Source organism: Antennarius striatus, chromosome 5 (genome assembly GCF_040054535.1).
Source record: "Antennarius striatus isolate MH-2024 chromosome 5, ASM4005453v1, whole genome shotgun sequence".
NCBI lineage: Eukaryota > Metazoa > Chordata > Actinopteri > Lophiiformes > Antennariidae > Antennarius > Antennarius striatus.
The window spans coordinates 13,212,890-13,234,888 of NC_090780.1; the positions used below are offsets into that span (position 1 = coordinate 13,212,890).

A 21,999-nucleotide genomic window follows, 5' to 3' on the forward strand; every position below is an offset into this window, starting at 1 on the left:
AAATCTGACAGCTGTAAAATAAAGTCAGCTACAGCATTTGGATCTTATTCTTATGCAGTATGATAAATATGTATGGAAGTGTGACTAAAGTAAACTTTAACACCCCAACAGGACTGGTTTTTAGTTTCATCCCCTTTATATCACCCTCTCTTGATAGATTTTTTTTTTCCAAAGAGACAAAATGGTGGTGTAATTGTTTTTCTTTGAATGACTCACTCAGTGTGAGGATGACTCCAATGACGCAGGCCTTCCTCCTGGTTCAACTTGATCATTTGGTGAAGGACAGGACACACATTGTGTGTGTGTGTGTGTGTGTGTGTGTGTGTGTGTGTGTGTGTGTGTGTGTGTGTGTGTGTGTGTGTGTATGTGTGTGTGTGTGTGTGTGTGTGTGTGTGTGTGTTTGGGAACTGCAGCTGCAGCAATCTGTACCACAGGACGTGATGTGAATGTGGGATCAGTGTGGGGGGGTTCAGAGCAGCACACACATGGATATGGCTGGGTCCTGTTCTCTAAACTGGATTAAACCCTTTACTGTCTGTGTCTTTTAAGATGCTAAAGACACTTTCTCTATTGTTGTATGATTTAGTCATAAGGTGTTTTCATGTCTCACATTTATCTGCATTATGACGAGTGTCATCATTCACCGTTACTCTATTTAGATTTGCTTGAGTCAAGTCTTTACATTTTAGTTTTAGGGTTATAGATATAACAACTGGACCCATTTATTTACATTTTTTTCAAGGTCATATGTGGTTCTGGGTTTGTAACTTAATAAATTCACAGTTTTTTTAGGGAATGTGAAGAATATAGTTGAAACACAAGGCATCAAATCAAATATATTCTGCTATAGTAGTCAGGTCTCTGTTGCTACACAGTTGACCTTGTTATATATGAGAGAGAGATATCATAAACCAAACCTGTCAGGACAAGGACATAGAATTAATGGAATATATCTGCTGGTGAAGGAGAGTGTGTGAGGGCTCAGTGGATGGTGAGTCCCACCCCCACACAGGCCACCAGGCAGCTCATAGTACAGTCTTCAAAATCAGTTGAAGGAGGCTACTATCAGAAGGGCTACCACAACAACAACAACAACAACAACAACAACAACAAGGGAACACAACAACAAGCAGGTTGGAGAAAACAAGAGGGAAAATGATACCAAACCATCAATCACCCACATGACAAAATAGGGGACAAACTAAATAATCACAAAGCTCCAACGACAGCGAGAACCCTCAAGATCCTGGAGAGTGACACATGCAGAGGCCCCCAAAGAGAACCTACAAGTCGGGTAACATGAGGAACGGTTCCAAAGAAATGACCAACATCTATCTACCTAAAGATAAATATAGATAAATATAGATATAAATATAGATATACAAGAAATGTACAGTATATAGTACATGAAACGTTAATAAAAATGTTAACTGAAGCTGTTGGAGCTATTTTGTGCATGCATGTGTATGTGTGTGTGTGTGGGTGGGTGGGTGGTGGGTTTGTGTGTAAGATATTGTATATAAACACTGTTGTTGCTAGGTTACCTGCGTGTCTGGCCATAGGAGGTAATCACTGCCAGCAGCAGCTTTGATGGGGAGTCACAGGCGGACAGAGTCAAATCAGACCAGAGGAAGTCACAGTTTTTCAGCTGTGTTAATGTGAGCAGTCAGACTTAGGTGTGTGAATGTTTTAGGGTGCTGTTCTGTGTTTTATCATTTTTGAACACACCAGCTCAGGTTTAGACTATTGCATTACATTTATTATTTTGACGGGTGGTTTTTGAAGACTATTGTTAATGAAGGGTTAAACATAATTTGTGGTAGACATTACCTTTCAATAACCAAGATTCATTCTGTTTATGTAATGCATATATTTTATTTAACCATATATAACATTATTATCAAACAATAAATAGGTCTTGAGCATAAATCAACACACTCTCTGCTCTTGGTTCCTGTTTCAATAAAAACTATACATCTACATGATATCACTGCTGCATTAAAAACAGCCTTGTTTGATGTAGGTGAACCTTAAATAAAAATGTTCCATTTAGATGCACAGCTATGTTTGCAGGGAATGAGCTGTGTGCATGTGTTGATGCAATGCATCTGCAGCTTCCACTGTATAATACTGTACTGCAACATAGATGTCAGGAACAGTAATTACTATGAGCGAGTACACCACTATCTGTATCTGTAGCTGTTCAACCAACTAGAATATCTGTATCTGTACTCGGAATGGGCGGGGCTTAAACCGGAAGTTGGTGTGGTTTGACCAGAAATGGGTGGGGCTTAAATCGCTACATTATTTTAAGTCTAAAATTGATATGGATTGATAACAAGTTACTATATGTATTGTTTATTTTAAAACTATTTACTGAACAGCCTCCAAATTGAGATTCGATTCGATGTTTTTGATCACAAAAGTAAGAGAACTATTTACAGAATAAGTTTTTTATGGAACTGAGTCAGGACATGAATATTCTCAAGTCTATGAATGACTATTTACCGAAGAGCCTCAGAATTGAGATTCAACGCTTTTGATCACAATAGTAAAGGAACTATATGTAGAACGAGTAAACACAAAGTGCATTAATGAAGTGCATGCAATAGGAAATTATCAACTAGGAAGTATGCATGAACAAGAATTGTCATACAGTACTGTACTTAACAAAACTTTTTTTTCAGTTTAATTTTTTTTACAAAATAAAATTGTCTTTTATTCAATTATTTATTTTTAGCACCTACTGTTCTTGCCATTTTTTTTCTCATAAAGTTAAACAATGTTGATTGCGATGAGTGAGTGAGTGTGTGTGTGTGTGTGTGTGTGTGTGTGTGTGTGTGTGTGTGTGTGTGTGTGTGTGTGTGTGTGTGTGTGTGTGTGTATGCACGCTATTTCTCAGTATAGAAAGTATAGAATTATTAATTTGAACAGTTTAGAACAAACAGATTAAAAAAAGACGAGTGGCGGCGGTGGTTAAATGCACACGTACGTGCAACAAAAAAACAACAAGAAAGTTCACCAAACACCGAAAAAGAGGCAAGCTGAAGAAAACCTAAGAAGGACGTGAGCTGCGGTGAAGCCGTAGGGATGAGTCTGCGTGTGCCGGAGAGTGGGACAGGGAACCTCTAGCAGCAGTCTGTGGGGAGGGGCGGGAAGTATGTGTGACTGGCCAATCACAGAGCGAGAAAAGAGTCGGGATGATTTTCCTTCACGAGTATTAACAGGTTTATTCGTATCGTACTCGTCAAAAATGCGTTATCCGTACCGGATACTCGTATGAAACGACTATCCGGCTCAACCCTACTAATTACCATTCATTACCAGACTCTCTCCCTTTCTCTCTCTCACACACACAAGAGAAACAAGTACTGTAAGTTATGTTTCTTCTGCTGTACAGTATAACATTGTTCTGATCAAAAAATTTTTTTGACCACTTTCTGTTAGAAAACCATGGGTATGTTACCATTTAAACCACAGAAAGAGTCAATATGAAACAAATGCAGTATAATTTGACAGTAAATTTATCCTATGTCTGAGACATCTTATTGCTTTCTACTGCAGAGCGCTACTGTTATCTGAAATGACGACACATCGTTGATATAGTCATCTTTATATCAAATACAGATCCTGGAAGTTGAACAAAACTCACATACATTAAAAAAAAAGCTGTTGCCTAATTTGATTGCTTTTGAACCAATAGAACTAATGGGCTTTGGACTGAAATCAACAGACAGGCTGGGTAGCTGTGAATTACAAAAAGGCCAATTAATGTTATGCTGGCTTGGATCCTAAAAAAGATTAATATTTCTGCACAACAAACACAAAAATGATGCAACCTTTGCTTTATCAAAGTCCAAATGATTGATACTACAGGTGAATGGCTCTTACTGGATGTATTACACCCAATGACATCATTTAAATGACTGTCTTGACACGTGTGATTTTTGTAACACAACAAGTTATACATACGTGTTCCCTGTTGTCACAACAGGCCTTTAACAAGCAAGATTTAAGCAGATGTGCTTTCGATTGGGTGGTATCAGATAGCTGGGTAGGTTTAGACAGTAGCCTGGTGGATGGCTGTTCTGCTCTCTTTACAGTCCTCTAGTGAATTATGAATGAGCTACAGCTCTGGGACATTGACAGCAGATTAGTGTCAAACCCAACCATCTCATAGCACGCCATCAGGAAGAAAACATCAGTCTCTGTCTGACAAAAACACCTGCTTTGCTCCCAGCTAAGAAAATGTGATTTGTTTGTTGTATAAGAGCACGTGCTGAACATGAGTGTGTGTTGACAATGATCCATATTGACATCAATTAATCAATCAATCAATCAATCAATCAATCAATCAATCAATCAATCAATCAATCAATCAATCAATGTTCTGACTTCACAGAAAAATAGACACCAAACAAAATAAAACATCCAACAGTAAGAATAATATAACTAAATATTAAAATAATTGTATAAAAAGTGCAGAGTAAAGCGATGGTTAAAAAGGTGATGTAGTTGTGTGTCATCAACGTATGAACAATATTGACAAGGGGAGGCATATAGTTAGAAACCAGCACAGGGCCAAGGACAGCTCCCTGGGGTACACCACACTTTACGGCTGAGAAAACCAAAGTGATGTTCCTGTAAAGAACCCATTGAGTCCTATTATATAGATATGAATGACAGTAGGAAGGCCTCGTCCCCTGAATACCAATATGTCTGAACCATAACATTGAAGTATGCTATGGTCCAGACAGTGTCAAAGGTTGCACTCAAGTCGAGAAACAGTACCAGAGATGTTGAATTAGAATCTGCAGTAATTAATAGATTGGTGACTACCGGAGTTGGGTGGGTTTCAGTGGAACGACAAGATCAAAAGCCCTACTGAAATGTGACAAAGAGAGTATTGCTAGATAGACCGACAGTAAATTGGTTAGCAACAGCCCCTTCAAGGAGTTTCAACATGAAAAGAAGACTTGGGATTGGCATGTAGTTGTTTACGATTAGTGCGTCAGTGTCATGCTTCTTAACCAGTTGTTTGAAAAATAGCTGACTTGAATTCACAGCTTCCCCAGCCTGTCTGTTGAAGGCATTGATCCCATAGAATGTGACAATTTAATGGTATGAAGAATAGAACTAGTTAAGACTGGAAAAAATCTTTAAAGAGGTTAGAGGGCATGGGATCCAGAATGCATGTTGTCAGTTTAGAGGCAGTTAGCAGGTTGATTAGGAGACCAGATAAAGGAAACTCAAGCTCTGAGAGACTGCAGTTGATCTGAGCTCATTGTTAACAGCCTGAGGAGAAGGTGCACTTGTGAAATTATCTTGAATAGAGTCAGGCTTATTTGCGAAGAAGGTTAAAAAGTCATTAACAGTAAATTAAGAGACACTGGCAGAGGTATTCCGCATTAGTCTAGCAATACGATCAAATAGAAACTTGGAATTGTGTTTTTATTGTTAATCAGATGATAGAAATAAGTTATTGTAGCAGCAGAAAGTGCATGTTTTTTATTTCTAAAACTCTACACCTAAGCAGTTAATTTTATGCAACATCTGTACTCAAATTTTCTACAGATCTGTTTAAGAGCACAATTTTCATTTGAAAATCTTTGTTTTGATTTCAGCCGAGTGTGTTTCTAGTTTTAAGAGGAGCAATGGAGAATCTGAACAGTCATTTACATGCAAGTAGAAATCACATCATCTTTAACAAGCAACTGTAGGAATTGAGAGACTTCAGACTTAAAAAAAAAAAAATCAGGATTTTGCTTAGGCGGTCTGTAAATGGTTACTGCAAAAAAGTATTTTTCTAGTAACCACAGCTTAATATTCAAAGGTTGAGAAATTATCCAAAGCATAATTGGTGCTGTAAGCATGTTAGAATAAATTGATGCTAGTCCACCTCCTTTCTTGCCATGTCTGGCAGAAAAAAAAAGTTATATTCTGGAGGGGAAACCTCTATAAATGTTGCAGCTACAATGGATAATATCCAGCATTCAGTAAGAAATAAATGATTTTATTGAGAGATAATAATCATTAATGTAAAAGTGAAAAGTTTAGTTGCAGTGAGCAGGAGTTTTGGTCATCAGGATTTATTGCACAGTGAACATTTAAGAGATTCTTATGATGTGCATCAGTTCCTTTGGATGTAAACCTCCCGGTGTCTCTGTATGTGGTTCTCACAGGGCCGTCAAAATTACTCAGAACATTACATACATCTGCACAGGGCTCAGATGGCGTGCTGTTTGACTGTCAATAGCAAGAGAAGCCTTGGCGAGGTGCAAGGTCAACGTTTGTAGATAAAAAGCAGGACCCATCCTGGGAAGATGAGACCATCAGATTTAAAAATCCAAGGTCTATTTAAAATTGGCAAAATTGTCATTAAAGAGGATATTATTACTGCTGCAGGAGCCCTTAACCAAGAATAACTATAATAATAAAGAATTAAAGATAATTATTCTGCTTCAATGATGTTTTTATTTAATTCTTTAGAATTATTAAAGGAACAGATTAACATGAAAGATCATTTGGATGTCAGGGATAAATTACATGACCCCCAGGACTTGAAGTATCCATGTGTATTTCTAGTAGTGTTGTATCAGATCGGCATATTCCTTTAAAGCCATGGAGAGAAGAGGAACAATCCCAGAAATAATAGAACTGTCTTGTGTGTGAAAAGCACATACATTCTCTCTATTGGAGAAGAATACAAAATCTTAGTTACAGATTAGCAGTTGCAGTTTTGTGATGACCCATCCAATCTGCCTGTCTTTAGGCTGCCTGTGTGAATACATTTGTCTTCAAAGGTACCACGACTGTTGCTCACTTGTTGTTCTGCATTCAGAAACAGCCATATCATCCTCTCCATCTGACAGATGACAGAAAATCTCCCTGTTGCCTCTCTCTTCTTGGTACATTTGTGTCGTTCTTATGTTGCTATATTCAGTTGAGTGTTCCTATATAACTACAAGGAAAATAATGTAAAATTATTCAATACCAAATGACAGAAATACTGCTGCCACCTCTGTTCCGGTGGGTAAAGCAGGCGATTACAGTCACATCCACTACACAGTGGACACACTGCCACCATCTGGCACAGCCTGAATGTTCAGACCTGCTGTAAGAAGGTTTGCTGAGTTCTGTCTGGAGAACTTTACTGAGTAAAATTCAGAACCAAACCCAATAATCAACATGAGGGACACTAGACCTTATGTTCATTGTTTCAACAAGCAGACTACGGCTATGAAAAATGTTAATGGTTTGGGTAGAAAAATATATGTTTTTTGCAAAGCCTATATCAGTTATATAGATTTTCTTACACACATGTTTCTTGTTTTATTTGAATGCATTTCATGAAGAAACGGAAACTTTGAGAAATGGCATTTTATTTCTGAGCTTTAATTATTCAGTACATTAAGTCATGCATTGTTCATTGACTGACAGTGATCTAATCCCTGACATGTTGAACACAAAGTTGAATTGGGGGAAGTGTTCTTGATGATTTGATTAATGTAGCCACAAGAGGACACAAGCCAGTGTCTTATTGTGCTGGTCCCAAGCCAAGATAACAGTAGGTTGCGTCAGGAAGGGCATCAAGTGTAAAACTTTTGCCAAATCAAACATGCACATCAAACCTATGACATCCATACCGGATCGCTCGAGGCCCGGGTAAACAACGACCGCCATTAGTGCTGTTGACCTACAGGGTGCCAGTGGAAATTGGACTACTGTTCGTCGAAGAAAGAGAGGAGGAAAGTGTGATCGTAGGGAGAGAGAGAAGAGGAACACTAAGAGTATAGGACTGAGAGTAGGGACGTTGAATGTTGGAACTATGACAGGAAAAGGTAGAGAGTTGGTTGACATGATGCAGAAAAGGAAGGTAGACATACTGTGTGTTCAGGAGACCAAGTGGAAAGGTAGCAAGGCTAGACGTTTAGGAGCAGGGTTCAAGATGTTCTATCATGGTGTAGATAGGAAGAGAAATGGAGTAGGAGTTATCTTGAAGGAGGAGTTCGTTAGGAATGTCCTGGAGGTAAAATGAGTGTCAGATAGAGTGATGAGTCTGAAGCTAGAAATCGAAGGTGTGATGTTCAACGTTGTCAGTGGGTATGCTCCACAGGTAGGATGTGAGCTGGAGGAGAAGGAGAAATTCTGGTTGGACTTTGATGAAGTAATGCAGAGCACACCTAGAAGTGAGAGAGTTATCATTGGTGCAGACCTCAATGGACATGTTGGTGCAGGAAACAGAGGTGATGAGGAGGTGATGGGCAGGTTTGGTATCCAGGAGAGGAACGCAGAAGGACAGATGGTAGTTGACTTTGCAAAAAGGATGGAAATGGCTATAGTGAATATTTTCTTCCAGAAGAGGCAGGGACATAGGGTGACCTATAAGAGTGGTGGTAGCAGCACACATGTAGACTACATCTTGTGTAGACGGTGTAATCTGAAGGAGATCAGTGACTGCAAAGTAGTGGTAGGCGAGAGTGTAGCCAAACAGCATAGGATGGTGGTGTGTAGGATGACTCTGGTGGTGAGGAACATGAAGAGGGCAAAGGCAGAGCACAAGACGAAATGGTGGAAGCTGAAAAAGGAAGTGTTGCATGACTTTTAGGAGGGAGTTAAGACAGGTTCTGGGTGGTCAGGAGGTGCTTCCAGATGACTGGACAACTACAGCTAATGTGATCAGGGAGACAGGTAGGAGAGTACTTGGTGTGTCATCTGGAAGGAAAGTAGATAAGGAGACTTGGTGGTGGAATGAGGAGGTACAGGAGTGTATACAGAGAAAGAGGTTAGCTAAGAAGAAGTGGGACACTGAGAGGACTGAGGAGAGTAGACAGGAGTACAGGGAGATGCAGCGTAAGGTGAAGGTAGAGGTAGCAAAGGCCAAACAAGGGGCTTATGATGACTTGTATGCTAGGTTGGACAGTAAGGAGGGAGAGATTGATCTATACAGGTTGGCAAGACAGAGAGACAGATGGAAAGGATGTGCAGCAGGTTAGGGTGATTAAGGATAGGGACAGGAGTCTATTGACAGGTGCCAGTAGCGTGATGGGAAGATGGAACGTGGAAAATGAGAGAGAACAAAGTCTAGAAGAGGTGACTGCTGTGGACCAGGAAGTTGCAAAGATTAGTCAGGATGAAGTGAGGGGGCATTGAAGAGGATAAAGAGTGGAAAGGCAGTCAGTCCTGATGATATTCCTGTAGAGGTTTGGAAGTGTCTAGGAGAGGTGGCGGTAGAGTTTCCGACTGGGTTGTTCAAAAGGATCTTACGTCGTGAGAAGATGCCTGAGGAATGGAGAAGTGTGCTGGTGCCCATTTTTAAGAACAAGGGAGATGAGCAGAGTTGTGGTAACTACAGAGGAATAAAGCTGATGAGCCATATAATGAAGTTATGGGAAAGAGTAGTTGAAGCTACACTAAGGGCAGAAGTGAGCATTTGTGAGCAGCAGCATGGTTTCATGCCAAAAAAGAGTACTACAGATGCAACATTTGCTCTGAGGATGTTGATAGAGAAGTACAGAGAAGGTCAAACAGCTGCATTGTGTTTTTGTAGATCTGGAGAAAGCTTATGACAGGGTGCCCAGAGAGGAACTGGTATTGTATGAGGAAGTCTGGAGTGGCAGAGAAGTATGTTAGAGCGGTGCAGGACATGTATGAGGACTGTAAGACAGTGGTGAGGTGTGCTGTAGGTGTGACAGAAGAGTTCAAGGTGGAGGTGGGACTGCATCAGGGATCAGCTCTAAGCCCCTTCTTGTTCACTATGGTGATGGACAGGCTGAGAGACGAGGTTAGACAGGAATCTCCATGCACTATGATGTTTGCAGATGACATTGTGATCTGCAGTGAGAGCAGGGAACAGGTGGAGGAGAAGCTAGAGAGGTGGAGGTTTGTCCTGGAAAGGAGAGGAATGAAGGTTTGCTGCAATGTACATTCTCTGAGCGCTGTCATTAACTTGACATTTAGATTGCAGTTGTGCTGTGAAATTCACAAATCTTTTAGTCAGTCACATTGTACTGACGGGTAGTTAGCGTACATCACACACTAGAGGTCATCCTTCTCTGACCAACTGTCTAATTCAGTGTGTTCTCATTGTGGTGTTCACATAAAATGTGATTTCATTTGTGTACATTTTATGACGTTAAACAACACACAAATCTTCAGACTAATACTTTAAATGTTCACAACAAGCATGGCCCTGAATATTATGATATTATGCCCTGAATACACTTCGACACTTTGAATGAGTTGCTCCTGTTTGACTGCTGCAGTATGTAAACCTGCTACTGGAGTCTCCACAGCAACATTCATCAATTAATTCTTTATGTACAGTAACAATGCTCCTGCACATTTAAAATATCTGAACACATAACATGCCAGATTGTTCTTAATGTGCTGTGACAGACATTGTTTTACCTCACCTTGTGCTTTGCTATTAAACAACAGGTAAATGTGCTCCCATGTCTCTGTGCACTCAGTGCTTAATGTGCATTAGATTTTTAGCTACACAGTGTGGGTTGGCCTAATTATGTTTTGGTAAATGTAATGACAGAGTGTTATTCCTGAAAGCAGCTGATATTTGTGTGTCCATATCTATGCATAGTTATTATTGGCAACCAGGGCTCTGGGGTTACTGCAGCGTCTTTCGCTATTTCTGAGTGCGAATGTAGAGTCTATTTTCAAGGTTGCCATAGAAACCATTGTATTTGTGGTAGCAGCAATTGGTGCTGCCGACCGAGCAAGACTCTGCTATTTTTGTCATGAGTCAACACCTGATACACACACACACACACACGCACGCACGCGCATGCACACACACACACCCACGCACGCACACATATACATGCACACACACAGCGTATCTGCCTGCAGGAAGATGAAAAGATGGAGCGGTATTGCTATTTTAGTTTTGTTACTGTTACACAGGCATGTGTGTGTTTCCAATCTTTTCTTGGTGTCACCAGACATCCAGATACATATTCACCATGACAACAGTAGTCATCACTATCTCTCTTCACACCTGTAATGTATTTTGTTCTGGACAAGTTTCATTTCTGAAGCACTGAAGCAGTGACAGATGACATCAGCTCTATAAAGCAGTAAGGTTTAGGTAAGTTTCATATTGTGATTACAAACAGGGGTAAAGGCTTCTGTGATGCACAGCTCTGAGAAATAAAAGAGATTAAGCTTTAGACAGAACTGTTATTTTACACAATGTGATATACTGTAGTACTACAACTAATGTTGTGCTATCTTTAGTATCATTTCACATTTATTTGCATTTCATTTGCATGTCATCTTGATCAATCAATTGGTTGTTTTGTCAGAAACAGTTCAATTCTTGTCAATTTGCCCTTACCTAAAGAGGTAAAACCTCATACAGAGCATCTCAGTTCTGGGGGTGACATAGTCAGTGTCACTATTATATGAAGGCTGTTAGTGAATATGATCAATCTATCAGTTCTAGAGCAGTGTTACAAATTAAAACATGCTTTCTAAAGGTGGAAGAGGTGCTAGATGTAATTTCCATAAAATGCAAATCTTGTGTTATCATGGAGAACCTTACAAATGCAAATGAAATACACCCAGAACCTAGAAGCTCCATGCTTACTCCTTCACTAGAGTAGCCTTACTCACATTTGCCCAGATTTCATTGTCTTCCGTAGTGAGAGCAATGAGATGGACTGTATATGAAAAAGATCACCGTGGCAACAGGAGCCCCAGTTTGAGAAGCTGATATGGTAGAGGCTAAGGCCTGGCCTAATCAATGTCTCGCTGCCTCAGTAAATCTTGTACTGGAGGACACTTTAATCCATGAAATTACTACCTGAATGATTACTCAGACTAAAATAAATAAACTGGGAGAGAAGGATAAAATAATGGATTACACACAAGTATCAGGAATCCTTATACTCATTCCTATATTAAGAGCAAACATACAGTGGTCACTGAAGATTGAAATATTTGCCCTCATGCATGTATACAGTAAGACTAAATGCTAAAAGCCATGCTAATTTTTCTAAAATCTAAATAGCAGAAAATAATTTGGATGATTACAAAAAACAAAGAAACAAAAAACAAAAAACAGCTTTGCAAGATTCTCCATGTTATGGGGGCTAAAAACCACTTGGTCTAAATATCATTGCCACATCATACATTAAAAGAGAAGTTAAATTTAGCAGATTAATTGTCCCGTGGCAGCCCTATCAGGCTCTCACCAGCATGCAAAGCTGCTAAGATTAGCTGGCTTACATCACACTCCATACATTACATCACAAGATGCTGACACTGTAAAGCATTCAGTAAGATAATGTTTATAAAGTGCATTTGTGCTGCGTTCAAATGTCAACCCTCACATCACACTGATATGAAGAATTACACTTCCCTATATCCAACCTATTCTGCTCCTTATTGTGTAAGGTAAATTCTGAATATGCTGCATGGACACTAGGACCCTGTGGTGGAAGGAATGGTGGTCCTGTTCCTGCTGCCTCCTGCTCCATCTCTGCAGTCACTGTGTGTGAGTGGAGGAGAAAGTAGGGAGTGAGCTGGTGCCTTTACAAGCATTTACATCAGCATCGTCTCAGAAAAATGTTAGCTTCTGCTGCTGAAATCATCCAGGAAGAGAGACAGGACAAAGATCAGGGCTGAGGAGACAGACAGGCTTGTATAGGAAGTACATCAACATCTTTTGCAAGGTACAGTGATTGACGTCCACTGTATACATCAGCAGTGGGAGCTACACCAGGTTCTCTTCCTTAGAGACCAAAGCAGCAGACAGCTGCATCAGGAAACACTCTGATTCAGGTACATAATTCCCTCTGTCTTCTACTGTTTCTCTGATTCCTTCCCCTTTTGCTCTTTTATTCTCACCACATTTTCTTACTTGCTCTCATCATCTTCTTCTAATCTGCTGATGTGCAGCTGAGTGCACCGGCATATCTAATTCAGCTGTAGCATCATATGTAGAATGTGGTTCTTGCTTCATACAGTGGGTGTAATGCATTAATCATTAATATATAAATGAGTAGGTGGTAGGAATACTTGACTAGACCAGGCAGAAGGGAACTGACTTGGGAGAACCCCAATGTGTGGTTTAGAGATGTTTCTGACTGAGGGCAGTCATTCATAAGTGACGAGGGAGTTCAAAACTCATTCTTTACCTAATTCCTCATCACTGTAGACAGGAGACAGAACATCCCGTACTTTTGTCACAGTGGCTGCAACTGGATTTTCACGTTCTGACACATATATATATATATATATATATATATAGAAGCAGTCACTCATGTCTGTTTATTGTATGTGTTAGTTAGGCGTGTAAATGCAAAGACATCTTGTGTGACCAATGAATATCTTCCCATTTTCCCTTTTAAAAACACAAAATTACTCATGCTAAGTGCTCAGGGCTTCCACAGTGGCATATGTGTTGCTGTAGTACAGAAACACAAGCAACATCATAAAAGATCACATGTATGCTGGGATACAATTTAGCATTGACTGAAATAGAGTGTCCAAACCCAATCAATTTTGACACCGGGGAAACAAATCCACTGAGAGCTCTCACAGCAGGGGCAGATGTGATAGAGGTAACTATTACTTATTCTGTGATAGTATTAGTTTATGGGAATTAGTATGCATTTAGCTATTGTAGGATCTGTGCATAAAAAATATTTGTCTCTGACCTTTTTACTGCAATATCAGTAAAATAAGGGGAAGTAGGTCGTTCTTCTTCTACTTCTCCTTTAGGCTTTTCCCTTCAGGGGTCTCCACAGTGAATCAGTTGCCTCATCTAACCCTGTCTTCTACATCCTCTTCTCTCACACCAACTACCTTCATGTCCTCTTTCACTACATCCATTAACCTCCTCTTTGGTCTTCCTCTAGGCCTCCTGCCTGGCAGTTCAAAACTCGGCATCCTTCTACCAATACATTCACTATCTCTCCTCTGGACAGGTCCAAACCATCTCAGTCTGGCCTCTCTGACTTTATCTCCAAAACCTCTAACATGTGCTGTCCCTCTGATGTACTCATTCCTGATCCAGTCCATCCTGGTCACTCCCAAAGAGAACCTCAGCATCTTCATCTCTGCTACCTCCAGCTCTGCCTCCTGTCTTTCCCTCAGTGACACAGTCTCTAAACCAAACAACATCGCTGGTCTCACCACAGTTTTGTACACCTTTCCTTTCATTGTAGCTGAAACTCTTCTATCACACATCACACCTGACACTTTTCTCTACCCGTTCCATCCTGCCTGTACACGCTTCTTTACCTCTTTTCCACACTCTCCATTGCTCTGGACTGTTGACCCTAAGTACTTAAAATCCTCCACCTTCTTGATCTCTTCTCCCTGTGACCTCACTCTTCCACTTGGGTCCCTCTCATTCACACACATGTACTCCGTCTTACTGCAGCTAACCTTCATTCCTCTCCTTTCCAGGACAAACCCCCACCTCTCTAGCTTCTCCTCTACCTGTTCCCTGCTCTACTACAGATCACAATGTCGGAAGTAGGTTGTTCAAAAACCTTAATTTGTGGATTTGGAGGACCTGTCTGATCATACGAATGTGCTTTTGATATCATTTGCTAGCGTTTTGTGGTTTGTTCATTTAGCTCAACTCTTTTAAATGATGATTTATGATGGTTCACATCAGTTTAGTGAGCCAGATGCAAAAACGACTTCACAGAATAATGCACACCTAATTGGGCCGACTGGTTTAAGGGCTGGATGTATAACTGTCAGTAACATTACATTTTATGATATTATGCAGTTTTATCCGAGTTAATTTTTTCTTTATGGCTGCAGCAAAAAACAAAAACAAAAAACCCCCCACAAGATGCACAAACATCTTCATACGGGGATTCTTTCATTTAATCTTTAAAAATAAGAGGTCACATGCAAACACACACTCACAAAGTCTTTCATCTTTCTCTCTCTTTTGTTTTTAGGGTGGGTTGTAACTCATGACAATGTGAAAACTGTGTAAATGGATGGGAATCATAAAATCTGGAAACTCCTGGTGGTCACAGCAACATCCTCCACTACCAGGCATCTTCTGACCTCCTTTTCAAGACACTGTTTTCTGACCGTACTTCCTGGCTTTGAATGATGGGTGATGGGCCTGTGACTGATCCTGTTAGCCTACTTCATTTCTATCTTCAATGGAACCAATGTGGAACTCCTCCCACCCACCTTCACAGCTTATGTCCAACATGTCTGCCTCATCTCTGCCTGAGGGCTGGGCTCTGTCCCAGTCCATAGCCCTGCTGGCCATGCTGCTTATGGATCTGCTAGCTGTGGTTGGTAACGTCGCTGTCATGGCCGTCATTGCCAAATCCCCACAGTTACGCAAGTTTGCCTTCGTCTTCCACCTGTGTGTGGTGGACCTACTGGCAGCCCTGGTGCTGATGCCCCTCGGCATGCTCTCAAGCCGAGCCTTCTTTGGGGAGGCATTGTGCCGGAGCTACCTCTTTCTCAGTGTGTGCCTGGTTAGCGCTGCTATCCTCTCTATCTCTGTCATCAATGTGGAGCGGTATTACTACATCATACACCCCATGCGCTATGAAGTAAAGATGACTGTAGGCCTTGTGGCGTCTGTGTTGATGTGGCGTCTGTGTTAATAAAGTATATCTATTTCGTAAGTAGAGACGCGTTTTCCATGCAAATGCCCTAATCCATTCCAAGCCCCCCCAAATTCAGACATGAATGTTTTTGAAAGCATAAAAATGCATCAAAACATGTAACAAATACATGTTACAATTAGATTATTACACATAGGGATATATACACATTTAAAATATCTGAACACATAACATGCCAGATTGTTCTTAATGTGCTGTGACAGACATTGTTTTACCTCACCTTGTGCTTTGCTATTAAACAACAGGTAAATGTGCTCCCATGTCTCTGTGCACTCAGTGCTTAATGTGCATTAGATTTTTAGCTACACAGTGTGGGTTGGCCTAATTATGTTTTGGTAAATGTAATGACAGAGTGTTATTCCTGAAAGCAGCTGATATTTGTGTGTCCATATCTATGCATAGTTATTATTGGCAACCAGGGCTCTGGGGTTACTGCAGCGTCTTTCGCTATTTCTGAGTGCGAATGTAGAGTCTATTTTCAAGGTTGCCATAGAAACCATTGTATTTGTGGTAGCAGCAATTGGTGCTGCCGACCGAGCAAGACTCTGCTATTTTTGTCATGAGTCAACACCTGATACACACACACACACACACGCACGCACGCGCATGCACACACACACACCCACGCACGCACACATATACATGCACACACACAGCGTATCTGCCTGCAGGAAGATGAAAAGATGGAGCGGTATTGCTATTTTAGTTTTGTTACTGTTACACAGGCATGTGTGTGTTTCCAATCTTTTCTTGGTGTCACCAGACATCCAGATACATATTCACCATGACAACAGTAGTCATCACTATCTCTCTTCACACCTGTAATGTATTTTGTTCTGGACAAGTTTCATTTCTGAAGCACTGAAGCAGTGACAGATGACATCAGCTCTATAAAGCAGTAAGGTTTAGGTAAGTTTCATATTGTGATTACAAACAGGGGTAAAGGCTTCTGTGATGCACAGCTCTGAGAAATAAAAGAGATTAAGCTTTAGACAGAACTGTTATTTTACACAATGTGATATACTGTAGTACTACAACTAATGTTGTGCTATCTTTAGTATCATTTCACATTTATTTGCATTTCATTTGCATGTCATCTTGATCAATCAATTGGTTGTTTTGTCAGAAACAGTTCAATTCTTGTCAATTTGCCCTTACCTAAAGAGGTAAAACCTCATACAGAGCATCTCAGTTCTGGGGGTGACATAGTCAGTGTCACTATTATATGAAGGCTGTTAGTGAATATGATCAATCTATCAGTTCTAGAGCAGTGTTACAAATTAAAACATGCTTTCTAAAGGTGGAAGAGGTGCTAGATGTAATTTCCATAAAATGCAAATCTTGTGTTATCATGGAGAACCTTACAAATGCAAATGAAATACACCCAGAACCTAGAAGCTCCATGCTTACTCCTTCACTAGAGTAGCCTTACTCACATTTGCCCAGATTTCATTGTCTTCCGTAGTGAGAGCAATGAGATGGACTGTATATGAAAAAGATCACCGTGGCAACAGGAGCCCCAGTTTGAGAAGCTGATATGGTAGAGGCTAAGGCCTGGCCTAATCAATGTCTCGCTGCCTCAGTAAATCTTGTACTGGAGGACACTTTAATCCATGAAATTACTACCTGAATGATTACTCAGACTAAAATAAATAAACTGGGAGAGAAGGATAAAATAATGGATTACACACAAGTATCAGGAATCCTTATACTCATTCCTATATTAAGAGCAAACATACAGTGGTCACTGAAGATTGAAATATTTGCCCTCATGCATGTATACAGTAAGACTAAATGCTAAAAGCCATGCTAATTTTTCTAAAATCTAAATAGCAGAAAATAATTTGGATGATTACAAAAAACAAAGAAACAAAAAACAAAAAACAGCTTTGCAAGATTCTCCATGTTATGGGGGCTAAAAACCACTTGGTCTAAATATCATTGCCACATCATACATTAAAAGAGAAGTTAAATTTAGCAGATTAATTGTCCCGTGGCAGCCCTATCAGGCTCTCACCAGCATGCAAAGCTGCTAAGATTAGCTGGCTTACATCACACTCCATACATTACATCACAAGATGCTGACACTGTAAAGCATTCAGTAAGATAATGTTTATAAAGTGCATTTGTGCTGCGTTCAAATGTCAACCCTCACATCACACTGATATGAAGAATTACACTTCCCTATATCCAACCTATTCTGCTCCTTATTGTGTAAGGTAAATTCTGAATATGCTGCATGGACACTAGGACCCTGTGGTGGAAGGAATGGTGGTCCTGTTCCTGCTGCCTCCTGCTCCATCTCTGCAGTCACTGTGTGTGAGTGGAGGAGAAAGTAGGGAGTGAGCTGGTGCCTTTACAAGCATTTACATCAGCATCGTCTCAGAAAAATGTTAGCTTCTGCTGCTGAAATCATCCAGGAAGAGAGACAGGACAAAGATCAGGGCTGAGGAGACAGACAGGCTTGTATAGGAAGTACATCAACATCTTTTGCAAGGTACAGTGATTGACGTCCACTGTATACATCAGCAGTGGGAGCTACACCAGGTTCTCTTCCTTAGAGACCAAAGCAGCAGACAGCTGCATCAGGAAACACTCTGATTCAGGTACATAATTCCCTCTGTCTTCTACTGTTTCTCTGATTCCTTCCCCTTTTGCTCTTTTATTCTCACCACATTTTCTTACTTGCTCTCATCATCTTCTTCTAATCTGCTGATGTGCAGCTGAGTGCACCGGCATATCTAATTCAGCTGTAGCATCATATGTAGAATGTGGTTCTTGCTTCATACAGTGGGTGTAATGCATTAATCATTAATATATAAATGAGTAGGTGGTAGGAATACTTGACTAGACCAGGCAGAAGGGAACTGACTTGGGAGAACCCCAATGTGTGGTTTAGAGATGTTTCTGACTGAGGGCAGTCATTCATAAGTGACGAGGGAGTTCAAAACTCATTCTTTACCTAATTCCTCATCACTGTAGACAGGAGACAGAACATCCCGTACTTTTGTCACAGTGGCTGCAACTGGATTTTCACGTTCTGACACATATATATATATATATATATATATATAGAAGCAGTCACTCATGTCTGTTTATTGTATGTGTTAGTTAGGCGTGTAAATGCAAAGACATCTTGTGTGACCAATGAATATCTTCCCATTTTCCCTTTTAAAAACACAAAATTACTCATGCTAAGTGCTCAGGGCTTCCACAGTGGCATATGTGTTGCTGTAGTACAGAAACACAAGCAACATCATAAAAGATCACATGTATGCTGGGATACAATTTAGCATTGACTGAAATAGAGTGTCCAAACCCAATCAATTTTGACACCGGGGAAACAAATCCACTGAGAGCTCTCACAGCAGGGGCAGATGTGATAGAGGTAACTATTACTTATTCTGTGATAGTATTAGTTTATGGGAATTAGTATGCATTTAGCTATTGTAGGATCTGTGCATAAAAAATATTTGTCTCTGACCTTTTTACTGCAATATCAGTAAAATAAGGGGAAGTAGGTCGTTCTTCTTCTACTTCTCCTTTAGGCTTTTCCCTTCAGGGGTCTCCACAGTGAATCAGTTGCCTCATCTAACCCTGTCTTCTACATCCTCTTCTCTCACACCAACTACCTTCATGTCCTCTTTCACTACATCCATTAACCTCCTCTTTGGTCTTCCTCTAGGCCTCCTGCCTGGCAGTTCAAAACTCGGCATCCTTCTACCAATACATTCACTATCTCTCCTCTGGACAGGTCCAAACCATCTCAGTCTGGCCTCTCTGACTTTATCTCCAAAACCTCTAACATGTGCTGTCCCTCTGATGTACTCATTCCTGATCCAGTCCATCCTGGTCACTCCCAAAGAGAACCTCAGCATCTTCATCTCTGCTACCTCCAGCTCTGCCTCCTGTCTTTCCCTCAGTGACACAGTCTCTAAACCAAACAACATCGCTGGTCTCACCACAGTTTTGTACACCTTTCCTTTCATTGTAGCTGAAACTCTTCTATCACACATCACACCTGACACTTTTCTCTACCCGTTCCATCCTGCCTGTACACGCTTCTTTACCTCTTTTCCACACTCTCCATTGCTCTGGACTGTTGACCCTAAGTACTTAAAATCCTCCACCTTCTTGATCTCTTCTCCCTGTGACCTCACTCTTCCACTTGGGTCCCTCTCATTCACACACATGTACTCCGTCTTACTGCAGCTAACCTTCATTCCTCTCCTTTCCAGGACAAACCCCCACCTCTCTAGCTTCTCCTCTACCTGTTCCCTGCTCTACTACAGATCACAATGTCGGAAGTAGGTTGTTCAAAAACCTTAATTTGTGGATTTGGAGGACCTGTCTGATCATACGAATGTGCTTTTGATATCATTTGCTAGCGTTTTGTGGTTTGTTCATTTAGCTCAACTCTTTTAAATGATGATTTATGATGGTTCACATCAGTTTAGTGAGCCAGATGCAAAAACGACTTCACAGAATAATGCACACCTAATTGGGCCGACTGGTTTAAGGGCTGGATGTATAACTGTCAGTAACATTACATTTTATGATATTATGCAGTTTTATCCGAGTTAATTTTTTCTTTATGGCTGCAGCAAAAAACAAAAACAAAAAACCCCCCACAAGATGCACAAACATCTTCATACGGGGATTCTTTCATTTAATCTTTAAAAATAAGAGGTCACATGCAAACACACACTCACAAAGTCTTTCATCTTTCTCTCTCTTTTGTTTTTAGGGTGGGTTGTAACTCATGACAATGTGAAAACTGTGTAAATGGATGGGAATCATAAAATCTGGAAACTCCTGGTGGTCACAGCAACATCCTCCACTACCAGGCATCTTCTGACCTCCTTTTCAAGACACTGTTTTCTGACCGTACTTCCTGGCTTTGAATGATGGGTGATGGGCCTGTGACTGATCCTGTTAGCCTACTTCATTTCTATCTTCAATGGAACCAATGTGGAACTCCTCCCACCCACCTTCACAGCTTATGTCCAACATGTCTGCCTCATCTCTGCCTGAGGGCTGGGCTCTGTCCCAGTCCATAGCCCTGCTGGCCATGCTGCTTATGGATCTGCTAGCTGTGGTTGGTAACGTCGCTGTCATGGCCGTCATTGCCAAATCCCCACAGTTACGCAAGTTTGCCTTCGTCTTCCACCTGTGTGTGGTGGACCTACTGGCAGCCCTGGTGCTGATGCCCCTCGGCATGCTCTCAAGCCGAGCCTTCTTTGGGGAGGCATTGTGCCGGAGCTACCTCTTTCTCAGTGTGTGCCTGGTTAGCGCTGCTATCCTCTCTATCTCTGTCATCAATGTGGAGCGGTATTACTACATCATACACCCCATGCGCTATGAAGTAAAGATGACTGTAGGCCTTGTGGCGTCTGTGTTGATAGGGATATGGGTTAAAGCCTTGGCCATGTCTGCTCTGCCACTGCTTGCTTGGTTCCTTCAAAGTGGAAGAACTCCTTTTCTAGAAAGTTCTGAGGTTGGGGGACCAGAAGGCGGGTCAGTCTCTTCTCCCCCTCCTCAGGGTCACAGGCGATGCTCTCTTCACTGGACAGGGGGAGGCTCAAACCGTTTGGCCTTCATGATCCTGTTCACTCTGGTGTATTTCCTGTGTCCACTCCTGGTAATTCTTGTCGTGTACTGCAATATGTTCAAAGTTGCTCGTGTAGCAGCAATGCACCATGGGCCTTTGCCTACCTGGATGGACACGCCTCGTCGCCAGCGATCAGAATCACTCAGCAGCCGTTCCACAATGGTTACCAGCTCCGGAACGGGAACTGGGACAGGCAGAGCCACCCCACAGCGCCCCTCTGGAGGAGGAAAGGCTGCAGCCGTATTGGCAGCAGTAGGCGGGCAGTTCCTTTGTTGTTGGCTGCCCTACTTTTCATTCCACCTGTATTCTGCACTGGCTGCCAGTCCCCCAGCCACATTAGCCTCTCTGGAGGAGGTGGTCACCTGGATTGGCTACTTTTGCTTCACCTCCAATCCCTTCTTCTATGGCTGTCTCAACAGACAGATCCGGGAGGAGTTGGGGAAGCATCTGCCTTGTCTGTTTCTTAGAGCAGGGGTTGATGTGGAGGACAGACTACCCAGCCGTGAAGGATCCATCGAGGAGAATTTCCTTCAGTTTCTTCAGGGAACTGGCTGCAACTTAGATCCTCAAATCTCTCACAGCACCTCCAGTCCCAAAGGGGCGGCCTGTTGCCCAGTGGCTCAGTCCTCACCACCGGAGCCAGTGGAGCCCATGCCAATTGATTTCCGTATCCCTGGACAAATTGCAGAGGAGACTCCAGAGTTTATCGAGAGTGAAAATGCAAAAAACAACCACATACATACAGACAATTAA

At 41.4% G+C, this 21,999-nt stretch overlaps 1 protein-coding gene across 1 annotated transcript; it reads left to right on the forward strand.

Annotated features, from left to right (window-relative positions):
* Positions 1-17,776: 17,776 nt before the first annotated feature.
* LOC137595052 (G-protein coupled receptor 61-like) lies at positions 17,777-21,999 on the forward strand. The gene is made up of 2 exons (XM_068314852.1): positions 17,777-18,241; positions 20,383-21,999. The coding sequence occupies exon 2, from the start codon at positions 20,596-20,598 to the stop codon at positions 21,997-21,999; it is 1,404 nt and encodes a 467-aa protein (XP_068170953.1). The 5' UTR covers positions 17,777-18,241; positions 20,383-20,595.

Coding starts and splice junctions, on each gene's coding strand:
- LOC137595052 (XM_068314852.1), top strand. CDS start 20,596: ATGGAACCAATGTGGAACTCCTCCCACCCACCTTCACAGCTTATGTCC.